Here is a 12,126-nt window from a genome sequence, read left to right as displayed (position 1 = left end):
AGAGAAAGTGAGAAAGCAAGTCACCAGGTCCGGGACTCGAACTGCAGTTGACCATGTGGGAGTCCAGCAGCCTTAACTACCATGCCACCTGCTGGCCACTTTACACTGTATTTCAAAAGCAAAGATCAAATTAATTCACTATGCATAAACTTCATTTCATAGTTATTTGCTGAAATAAATGTCACTGGAACATTATACACATATTTTTATTGCATACACGTTAGGTGCACAGTTAAAAGAATAAAAATCCTACTCTAGGATGAGAATATAATAAATAGAAGATATTATAAGTTAAAATAATAAAAATTCTACTCTAGGATGAGAATATAATAAATAGAATGAAGATATTATACAAATGAAATGAAGATAAATGACTATATGATATTCAACTACATACATCATTTTAACCTTTTACGATTAAAATCCACTTATTTCAAACCATAGAACTGATAGATGTATGCCATTTAAGTATTAGTTTGGGCCTTATAAAACAATTTTACTGGTAATATTATGTGTGGAGAGAAGAAAAGTATTTACTATAGGTAACTATCATGCTTCAGGGGACATAACTTAGCAGTGAAATTTTTATAAAGAAAGCAAGTGTAATTTTTAGATACTTTACTAGAAAAGCATTTATTAAATAATATATATATTCTTTCCTTAAGTCCATTCTAATAGTTTATAAACTATCAAATTAAACAATAGGCATTAAAATGTTAACATTTTAGATAGTCAAGTTAAAAAAGGAACTCAGATTAGATGTAGCTATGAATATCTACTAAATATGTCACCTTTTCTTTCTTATACAGAGTACCTTCTCTTAGAAAAGGGAGATTTATTAACAGGACACTATATACTTTTTGGTGACCTTAGAGTCAAAAGAAAGATGCTAAGAGATCACAGAGACTCATTGTCACTGATGAAAAGTGGCAGTAAAGAATCATAAACAGTCCAGAGGAAGCAACAGAGCCCAAACTGGGTATCATAAATTTGGTGAAAATGCAAGCTAAACATTTTGTGTTTTAATATTTGAAGAAAGTCACTCTACACATAACAATTTTTGACTTTTCTGTCAAACAAAGAAAGGCAAAAAAAAAAGTATTATGTTTAAAGGCAGGAAAAGTATATCATAAAATTTTAAAACATGTCAATGCAAAACCAAATTTTATTTAGAACACCTCATTTTCTGACTATGAATCATTAGTACTTATATTTAGTAAGTGAACAAATAACATGCCAAAACCTGTTTATATTTAAGGAATATAGAAACAAGCTGACAAAATTTACCCATCTTAAAGAAAAGCTGTTGAGACCGGGAGCAGGATTAGCTTTCCAGTGCACAGAAGGGCAACTCCTGCTACACAGTCTCTGTAAAGAGCTCACTGCCATGAATACTTGACCACTTAGGTCCTTGGCCAACCCCAGGCCTAAGAGAAACACAAGCCATACAAAACCAAACTGAACACCAGTAATAAAACCCCATTCCTTATCATAGTTTCATGCTTCTTCTGCTGTTTCATTCTCGGAGTACATCCGGCACAGTGCTGCATTAGGGCGGCATACAAAGGCATCTGTTTCACTTCCTAACTCTGTTAACTGCTCCAATGAAGACACACAAGGGTAATGGTCTTTTAACATATCTGGCAATTTAGAAGTCTTCTCTTGAAGACGTTGAGATCTTCTCACTGGTGTCAAGAATTTCAGCTCTTTAAATGTAGAATTTATTTCATCAAATTGCACCTTCTTCTTTACACTGAAAAAATACAAAATGATTCCCAGAGTTCAAAAACATGTTAACATTTTTAACTGGTATTTTTTTCTTTTGAGAATTATTTAACTTGACTTACTTATTTTAATTTGACCAGAGAGGGTCAGAGAGAGAGAGAGAGAAAGAGAGAGAGAGAGAGAAAGCAAGAAAACAAGTTGCCAGGTCTGAGACTTGAGCTGCAATTGGCCAAATGGGAGTCCAGCGCCCTTAACCACTATGCCACCTACTGGCCCCTTCCCTGGTACTTTTATGCTATTCATCATACTATAACTTACGTTTTAACTATGTAATTACTTGTCTTATAGAAAAGAAAAAGTAATGTAAGCTCCTTGACTTGAAGAACTTATTTATTCTTCTAGTTGTTGATACAACTTGGTCACAGTAGATATTGATTTAATTTAAAAAACATACTATTTAAGGGACCAGCAGTTAGTGTAATGGCTATGTTGCTGGACTCCCACGTAGTTGACCGCGGTTGGAGTCCCGGACCCGGTGGCTTAGATTCAGGCTGGGCGTGTGTGCGTGTGTGCCCAAGATCCCGAGAGGAGAATGGATTGTGGTGTGGCCACCCACCCCGGGGGGTGATTTCTTGCTTTCTGTCTCTCTGTCTCTGTCTGTCTGTCTGGTGAACGCACGTGCCTTATAGCAAAAACCTCTCAAAAAACAAAACAAAACAAAAAAACATACTATTTAAAAGATAGATGGCGTGGTGGTTAAAGTTGCTGGACTCCCACATGGCCAACCATGGTTCAAGACCTTGACCTGATGGCTTCCTTTCTCACTTTCTTGTCTCTGTCTCTTTCTGGTCAAATTGGAAAATAAAAATAATAATAAATAAAGTTAAAATAAAATAATTCTTTAAAAAAAAACTATAGATAAATTTAGATGATATAAAGCTCTCCCCTGCATGGTAATATTTAAGAAAAAGTCAAGCAATTCCAGTATTTAACAGGTGAAATCTCTTGGGACCAGCAGGTGGCATGGTGAATAAGGTGCTGGACACTTCCCACATGGCCAGCCATGGTACGAGTCCTGAATCTAGTGGCTTTTTGCCAGCCATGGTACGAGTCTTGAATCTAGTGGCTTGTTTTCTAACTTCGTTACTCTGTCTCTCTCTCTCTCTCTCTCTCTCTCTCTCTGTGTCTCACTGGTCAAATTAAAATAAATAGATAAATAAATTTAAATAAGTAATTCTTTTAGGAAAAAAAGGTGTAATCTCCCAATGACACTCCATTTTGTTTAAAAATTTTTCTATACATGTTAATAATGGTAGTTGGGTATGTATGAAAACTAATCACAGCACATTACATTTTAAAAGTTTACCTTTGCAAGTATGGAGTAGTAGACACATTATATTTTATTAAGCAACCCGCCCTAGTTTCTGTATTAGGAGTTTTAACATCACAGGTCGACTCTTTTGTTTTGTCATCTTGCTCCTTTTCACAATCCTGAAATACCACATTTCGATGATGTTTATTCTCCGTTTCTGGTTTTCCTAGCTGTAGATTTACACCTACATATTCAGTGTCAACTTCTTGGATTTGTTCTTGGGTTACACAATCATCTTCAGTATTTTTCTCTAAAGAAAATACATTTATAGATTAAGCTATTAGCCAAATTTTAAGAACAAAATCACAAGACATTCAAGTTATTCTCAGTTGACCAAATTTTCAAAATAGAAGAACCAAGCTTATCATATCCTAACCATTATTTTTCCTAAGCAAATACCGCTGCCAACTATTTAACAAATATTTACTACGTGTCAAGGACTATGATAGAATAGAATCACTTCTGTCTCCTTTAAAAACATTATATGCCATGAAAGACACATACTTGAAAATAATTAATTATAAAACTAAATAAATGGTGGGCTGGCCCAATGGCCTAATGGTTAAAGGAGGCAGATCTCACAATGCTGTCTATATACAAGGTTTGATCTCAACTTCAGTGGCTTGAAAATCACAGCTGGTGCATGGGCATGTTGCCACAAATCCCAACATAATGGCAAAATGGAGAGGAGATTATCATGTGATCATGCCCCACTGTGGGGCACTTTTTCCCTCTCCCTGTCTCTTTGCCAACCATATATGACCTCTGGCAAAAAAAAAAAAAAAAAAAAGAGAGAGAGAGATAAATGCTATAAATGAATTAAGAACAAAAGGCTATTGTAATCCAAAATGGAAACAACTAAAGTGTGTGGTTTTTTTTTTAAGAAAGGTTTTCTGCTATAACGTGCATGTGCTCGCCAGAAAGAGACAGAGAGACAGAAAGTGAGAAATCACCCCTCGGGGGGATGGCCATGTCGCAATCCCTCTCCTCCATTCTACTCTTGGGATCTTGGGGACACATGCACACGTGTCCCACGTGAGTTTAAGCCACTGGGTCTGAGACTCGAACTGTGGTAGTCCAGCAACATAGCCATTACGCCATCTGCTGGCTCCATGGGAACAACCAACTTTACATGTGGTACAGGGAGACAGTTATGAAAGGCTTTACATGTGACACTTAGGCTGTGTTTTAAAGAATTAGTATTCAATAAGCCCAAGGAAGACCATCTTGAACAACAAAAGAAAATGATCTGTTAAGATATTATTAGATCACTGGACCTGAATTAAAGAGCTTGTCTCGATTACAAAATGCTAGGCAGAGGACCTTCCCAAAGGCAATCACCAGAAGTCACAGAGGAGACAGAAAAGTGACTAGTAATAGAAGACTTGGGGACTAGCAGAAGGTGTAATGGTTTTATCACTGGACTCCCATGTAGTTGACCGTTGTTAGTATCTCGGACCCAGCAACTTAAAACTCACACTCGGCACATGTGCGCGTGTGCCCATGCACCCAAAATCCAGAGAGGAGAATGGAGAAGGGACTGGTGTCTCCCAGGGGGTGATTTCTTGCTTTCTGTCTCTCTGGCCAATGTTCAAGCCCTACAGCACAAATATCTCTCAAAGAAAAAAAAAAAGATTTGAACTTCTTGTTTAGTAAGAACTCATACCCAAATCCAAGCCTTCAGAAAGAAATGGCCTTAGGGCCAGCAGATGGCATAGGGGTTCTGTCTCTAGACTCCCACATGGCCAACTGTGGTTCGAGTCCCAGACCTGCTGGCTTAAAAATCATTCTGATTGTGTATGCGTGCATGCTGAAGAGCCCAGGAGAAGAAGGGATTATGGGGTGGCCATCCCCCATGGGGGAGCTTTTCTTGCTTTCTGTCTCTCTAGGGAGTGTACCTGCCTATGGCATAAATCTCTCCAAAAAAAGAAAGAAATGACCTCAAAAATGGACTTACATCCAACAGTACTGCAGGTTTGGTTCAAGAACTACAGAGTAAAACTCAAGAGGACAAAGCACAAGTGCAACCAGCAAAAACCACATGATGTTCAGCAAAGGCAGCTCCCAGAAGTCGATGTCAAAACCAGTACTTCCCACAGACATGGGCATGGCACTGGAACCCTGGATAATGCCTATCTGGCCCCTCTAGTTTATACACCTTTATTCTAGAACAGTTTAAGCCTCAATGTCAAAGGCCCCCACACCCCACAGGCCACTCTGTTGGTCACAAAATAGTCCATTTTGGCTCTTGCCAGGATCCTAACATAAATTGTCTCTCTCCCATCCTGGAGCCTTAAGTTTGTTCCCAAAGCCTCAGTCCTCACTCTTATTGCCAATTCTCCTTGGGGTTTTCATCTTATCAAGGCAGAGAGGGAAGCTGGATACAAATGGTCACACACTGCCGTGCTTCCCAAATAAGGAAAAGCTTCCCCCAAAAGGATCGAAAGTAGAGATGCACACACCATGGACGGATTTCAAAAACACTACATAGAGGGCTCAGGAGGGCACAGAAGACTGCATGCTTTCCCATTCCATTTAGGCACACTTCTAAACCAGGAGTAACTAACTTTGGTGGCAAAAATCAGTGGATGGCGTCAGGGAGGAGGGAGAAATGAGCAGAAAGCAGAAGGAAAATGTAACGGCATCATGGAAATGCTTCATATGTTGGGATGGCAGCTGCCTGTGTACAGATGCATGAAAATGCAGAATAGTTCCCCCCCCCCATCTGGGCATTCTATTTCACATTAACCACACCTCAATAAAATAAATCTATTCCAAAAAGATAACATTAAAGAGCTAATGTGTTTTGAATACAGGGTAAGGAGAGCAAGTTGGGAGTATAGGGAGGGGGTGGTCAACTCAGATAGGTAGGCAGGGACTAAATTGTAACAAACTTTACAATGTAAGAGGTTTTGATAAAACATTCATTAGAGAGAGAGATACAATTAAAATTGGTTAATGTAAAGGATTGTCTAAAATAGCAGGGAATAAAGAACAATGACCTGTGTCGGTAAAAAGATAAAGTATCACCCCCACCCCCCTGCTCGCCAGGGGGCATGGCCACACAGCAATCTCTTCTCCTCCATTTCCCTCTCAGGATCTGGGGCACAGGCACATGTACCCAGCCTGAGTTTAAGCCACCGGGTCTGGGACTCGAACCACTGTTGACTACATGGGAGTCCAGCGACGTAGCCATTAGGCCATCTGCTGGTCCCAGGACACATTTTTACATGAAAAGAAAATATATAGAGAAAAAAATAGTCACGGGGTGGGCAGGTGGTATAGTGGTTAAGGATGATGGACTCTTAAATAGCCAACTACAGTTCGAGTCCCAGACCTGATGGCTGGCTTCCTCACTTCCCCTATCTTTCTCTGTCCCTCTCTGGTCAAATTAAAATAAATAAATAAAGTTAAATTATATATATATATATATGTGTGTGTGTGTGTGTGTGTGTCTGTCTGTCTATTTTTTTTAAATAAAAGTCATGACTTTTCCGACAACCCAATAATAAGAGGTTGGGACAGGACGGAAGGGCCTAATTTGAAAAATATTTCTGTGTCAGGACTTAATGAACAAAGGAATACACACCTGTGTCTGAATTCATGTGTATTAGGGTCATACCTTCTAAAATTTCTTGCTTAGGAATCATTAATGTCAGGAGGATTTTCTCTTTTCTTTTTTGGGAAAAAGGGACGATAGGTAAGGGGAAGCAGTGAGGTAAGAAAAAGCATTCAAAAATAGAACATGTTACATTTGAAATACTTGTGAGGCATCCTGGTAAATTCCAAGTTAAAAAGATCTCAGAATTTAATTAGGAAAACTACTAGATTTGTACTATTAGATCTTTTAGTAGTATAAACAACAGTACAAATAGAAATAGTGATAGAATATATTTTTCATTAATTTAACAAATTTTACGTGCCTATTATATGCTAGGCATTGGATTAGCACTAAGGTAACAATGATCAGGAGTATTACACAGCGTCCTTACCCATCAGGTTCATCATCTAACACAACAATTAGTTATGTTGCTAAACTCCCATGTACTCGACCATGGTACGAGTCCTAGACCTGGGGAGCTTACAACTCATACTGGCGTGAGTGCATGCATGCCCAAAATCCTGTGACAAGGCCATCCCCCTGGGTGGTGATTTCTCGCTGTTTCTCTGTCTCTCTAGCAAGCACATGAACCCTATAGCAACAAATCTCTCTTAAAAAGCAAAACAAAACAAAACAAAAAAACAAAAAAAAACTTAAGATAACAAACAAGCAATCAAGTGCATCAAACCTTCAGTTGGGAGGATGGGCAGAGATCTTTCAGGGGAGGTATGAGAAAAGGCTACTCCAATGAAGTGACATTGAAATTGAAATCTAGAAAAAGTGGAAGACTGGTTAGGAGAGACTGGAGGAAAAAGACAGTAGAATCTCTCCTAGGATATGGAAAAAAAAAAAAAAGAAATTTCAGAGATGCAATGGAGAGGTAGAACACAAAAGAGGCTGGAGTCAGAAATTTAAGCAGACAGCATTTTGGCCCTGGTGTAGAGAATGGTTTGGAATGGGACAAGAGTAGAAAGCAGGAACCTAGGTTAGAAATCTTGATAAGACTTGTAGATGATCATTTCTTTAAGAATTATTTTATTTGGCCTTTTGGCCAGAACTGTCATCTTCTAGTAATTAACCAAAATGGCGAACACAAAGGGAAGAAGGAGAGAAACCCAATATATGTTCTCTAGGCCTTTTAGAAAACATAGAGTGGTTCCTTTGGTAACATATATGTGAATCTACAAGAAAAGTGATACTGTAGACATCAAAGGAATGGGTACTGTTCAAAAAGGAATGCCCCCTAAATGTTACCATGGCAAAACTGGAAGAGTCTATGATGTTATCCAGCATGCTGTTAGCATTGTTTTAAACAAACAAGGGCAAGATTCTTGCCAAGAGAATTAATGTGCGTATTGAGCATATCAAGCATTCTAAGACTAGAGATCACTTCCTAAAACATGTAAAGGAAAATGACCATAAAAAGAAGGAACCCAAAGTGGAAGGTACCTGGGTTCAACTAAAGCACTAGCCTGCTCCACCCAGAGAAGCACACTTTGTAAAAACTAATGGAAAGGAGCCTGAGCTACTTGAACATATTCCCTATGAATTCACGGCATGATGGGTGTTAAAAAGAAACTAATCAATGGTCTATATATATATTTATTTGACTTTTTGACTTTATTTATTTATTTAAATTTGACCAGAGATGAACAGAGAGAGAGAGACAGAGAGAGACAGCGAAAGTGAGAAAGTAAGCTGCCAGGTCTGGGACTTGAACTGCAATCAGCCATGTGGAAGTCCAACACCCTTACCCACCATGCCACCTGCTGGTCCCAAGAACTTGTAGATTATCTTGACTGTAGTAATGAAAGGATGATAGAGAGAAGTGGGTTAATTTTAAGGGATACTTTGGAAGTCAGATTATATTTGATTGGCTGGAAAATAGGGGTTGGGAGGTAGCAGTGAGGAAGTCAAAAATCAACCCCAAGATTTTGGCATGGTCAACTGGAAAACACCACTTACAGAGGTAGGGAACTCAAAGAAAAATCAGGTTTAGGGACAAATGATGTGCTCAGGTTCGAGTATGTGGGTTTGAGACACCTGAGAGACATCCAAGTAGTGCTCGTCTCTGTAATTAATTCCTTATATTTCCCTCTTAAGTTCTCTTGTTTAGAAGAAATTATGATTTGTAAAAATTGATTTTGTATTCGGAACTTAAAGCCAAGAGTCTATAGACAGTTTTTGGCTCCCACCTAAAGACTAACATTCTACATGCTAAAACACTAACTAGTATTATCTTATTAAGGAAAAATTAAAGAAACTGAATCAGATTTAAATGGGGACTCCAGTGTGTAAACTGATACCAAGCTCAACAAAGTTGTCTGGACCAAAAGAATAATGAATGTCCCATACCACATCTGTGTATAATAAATTTAATATGCTAGTGACATATTAAAATACTGTATTTGAGTAAGTCATGCTTCTGTTGGTGCATTTAGTTCAACAGGGAGTACTTCAATTTATGAAGCTAGAAAAATATAAGGAAGATGAAATTTCACGATACAAGCTCTATATTGTGGTCGCCTATGTACTGTTACAACTTTCAAAAATCTACAGTCAATGTGGATGAGACTAACTACTGATTGTCAAAGTTATAAAATTGCAATGGAAAAAACCAACTTTATATTACATAAAGTCATTTTATCTCAGAGGCTGAAGTCAATAGCAAGCATAAACAAAAAACCCTACATTTAAAAATATTATTTAACTTTATTTGTTCTTAGTATTTACATTTGTTTTAATATGACCAGAGGGAGATAGAGAGAGAGAAAGGGGAAGTGATAAAGAAAGCTACCAGGTCCAAGACTTGAAATGTGGTCGGTCGTGTGGGAATCCAGCTCCATAACCACACCACCTGCCAGCCCCAAAACCTACATATTATAAAAGTAAAAAAAGATAAAAGAAAAAGGCATGTCTAGTCCTTAGTCATCTCTTTCCTGCCCAGACTTGGGGTTCTTGACGTTCCCTGTCCTCCTCATTCCTTCCCTTTATCATCTCTGATCTTTGCCCAATCTTTTTTCTGTATTTCTTTCCCCATCTTTTCTGCTTATTACTACTGGCTTTGTTGTGCTTTTCAATCTAGTAAAATTGGAATACTCAATAAAAGAGAAAAAAGATAAAAGAAAAAATTAAAGACATATAATACAAATGCAATTCACTTGAAGTCAAACAAAAGAAATGAAAACTTACCCAAATTAACCTTTTCTTTTTCTTGATTCTTCATTGTGATAATATCTACAATCACATGTCGCATCTCTTCAATAGGCTTTTTTTAAGCACAGAAAGCAGATTCATTTAAGTTACATATTTTCATATATTAACTAGGTTGTCTAAGTTGAAAATAATAAAACTAGTGATTAAAACATATTTTAGGAGCCAGCAGGTGATGTGGTGGTTAAGGTGTTGGATGAATCCCTCATAGTCAACCTTGGTTCGAGTCCCGGACCTGGCAGCTTGCTTTCTCACTTTCCCTCTCTTTCTGTCTCTCTGGCGAGCATGTGTGCCCTGTAACAAATTAAAAAAATAAAAAACGATAATGATAAATAAAATTAATAATTATTTTAAAAAGATCATATTTTAAAATAAGGAAGTGGTTCTTATACCATGCTACTTAGAACATTTATTACCAAGGCTTTCCCCCTCCCCACCCCGAGATTTTTGCCTTAGGGCACATGCACTCCACCAGAGAGAAAAACAGACAGTGAAAGGGAAAGCGAGAAATCACCCTTCAGGGAGGATGGTCACACCACAATCCCTTACTTATTCTTCTCCCGGGATCTTGGGCATGCACACACACATGCCTGACATTTGATTCTGAAGACACTTGGCCATGTGGGAGTTCAGCGAAGTAACCGCTAGTTCATCTGCTGGTTCCAGATACCTTTCTTTTTTAAAAAATAATTATTATTTTATTTAACTTTATTTATTATTTTTCAGTTTGATCAGTCAGAGAGAGAGAAAGAAAGAAAGCTACCAGGTCCAGGACTTGAACTGTGGTCACCCATGTGGGAGTACCTTAATCACCACATCACCTGCTTGTGTTCCAGATACATTTTTTTATCAGTCTTTTCCAATTCATTGAATTAAGAGGACAGAGTTCCTCATTTTTAAAAAAGATTTTTTATTTAACTTTATTTATTCTTTTTTTAAAAAAGAATTTTTAAAAATTCTTATTTATTTACTTAAATTTGACTAGAAACGGACAGAGAAACAGACAGAAAGAGAGAGAGACAGTAAAAGTGAGAAAGCCACCAGGTTCAGGACTCAAACTGTGGTAGACCATGTGGGAATCTAGCACCCTTAACCACCATGCCACCTGCTGGCCCCTATTTATTCATTTTTTAAATTTGACCAGAGAGAGAAAGAGAGAGAGAGAGAGGAAGAAAGTGAAAAAGCAATCTGCCAGGTCTAGGACTTGAACCATGAGTGGCCCTGTGAGAGTCCAGTGCCTTTAACCACCACACAACCTATTGGTCCAAGGATAGATTTCAGTAAGTTAAAAATTCCCAGTTTTTCTTAAGCCTTTTGTAACTATTGCTGCTTGCCTAATAAGAACAAAATTAACAAATGGATGGCAAATTAACATTATTAATTGCTACTAAAAAGGTAATTATATCAAGCTTAACAACCTGTTTTCTCCTGCTTTCAGTCCATGATTTTCTTTTTTTTTGAGAGGTTTTTGCTATAGGGTGCGTGCGCTCGCCAGAGAGAGAGACAGACAGAGAGATAAAAGCAAGAAATCACCCCCCAGGGGGGATGGCCACGCTGCAATCCCTTCTCCTCCATTCTCTTCTCGGGATCTTGGGCACACACACACGAGCGCCGGGTGTGAGTTTAAGCCACCGAGTCCGGGACTCGAACCGCAGTCAACTACGTGGGAGTCCAGCGAAATAGCCATTACGCTAACTGCTGGTGCCAAAGTATAATTACTCTTCAAAAAAGTGTAATAGTCATTGAGAAATATCTAGTGAATATTTTATTTTGATTCAGGTAAGGGAAAAAAGTCTTTAAAAACCATCTATTATGGGGACCAGCAGTTAGCATGGGAGTCCAACAACGTAGCCATTATGCTAATTGCTGGTCCCAAAATTTAAATAATTCTTCAAAAAAAAAAAGTTTATTTCTTTCATAAGACAGAGAGAAAAAGAGAGAGATAACCCAATAAGGTGTTCACATTGTAACCCATCCCAGCCTTAGGCAGCCTAGATCACAGGCTCATGCATTCCCAATGTGGACAGAACTTAGGATACAAACCTGGGAACTTCCTATGTGGCTTCAGTACAGCTGAGGATATTGCTTTACTGATGTACCACTTTGGCTGGCCACAGCTTATACCCATTTTCTAAGGTCTGATTATCTCTAGTAAAAGTTTTTAGATGGGTGAGAAACAGCTTTTTTTTTTTTTTTTTAGGGGGTTTTTTTTTTC

General features: G+C 38.1%; 1 protein-coding gene across 1 annotated transcript in view; it reads right to left on the bottom strand.

The window, feature by feature from the left end:
- Positions 1-715: 715 nt before the first annotated feature.
- The window catches only part of CKAP2 (cytoskeleton associated protein 2), a 17,295-nt gene continuing 5,884 nt past the window's right edge, over positions 716-12,126 (bottom strand). The window contains exons 7-9 of the mRNA XM_014590064.2: positions 9,891-9,966; positions 3,092-3,347; positions 716-1,753 (exon numbers count right to left, since the gene is read on the bottom strand). Of these exons, the coding sequence (XP_014445550.1) occupies positions 1,498-1,753; positions 3,092-3,347; positions 9,891-9,966 (588 nt within the window). The 3' untranslated portion in view covers positions 716-1,497. The remainder of the gene's footprint in view (positions 1,754-3,091; positions 3,348-9,890; positions 9,967-12,126) is intronic.

This window comes from Tupaia chinensis, unplaced genomic scaffold (assembly GCF_000334495.1).
Source record: "Tupaia chinensis unplaced genomic scaffold, TupChi_1.0 Scaffold000402_1, whole genome shotgun sequence".
NCBI lineage: Eukaryota > Metazoa > Chordata > Mammalia > Scandentia > Tupaiidae > Tupaia > Tupaia belangeri.
Note: the sequence above shows the minus strand (reverse complement) of the source record. Positions and strands in the feature narration are given on the sequence as shown.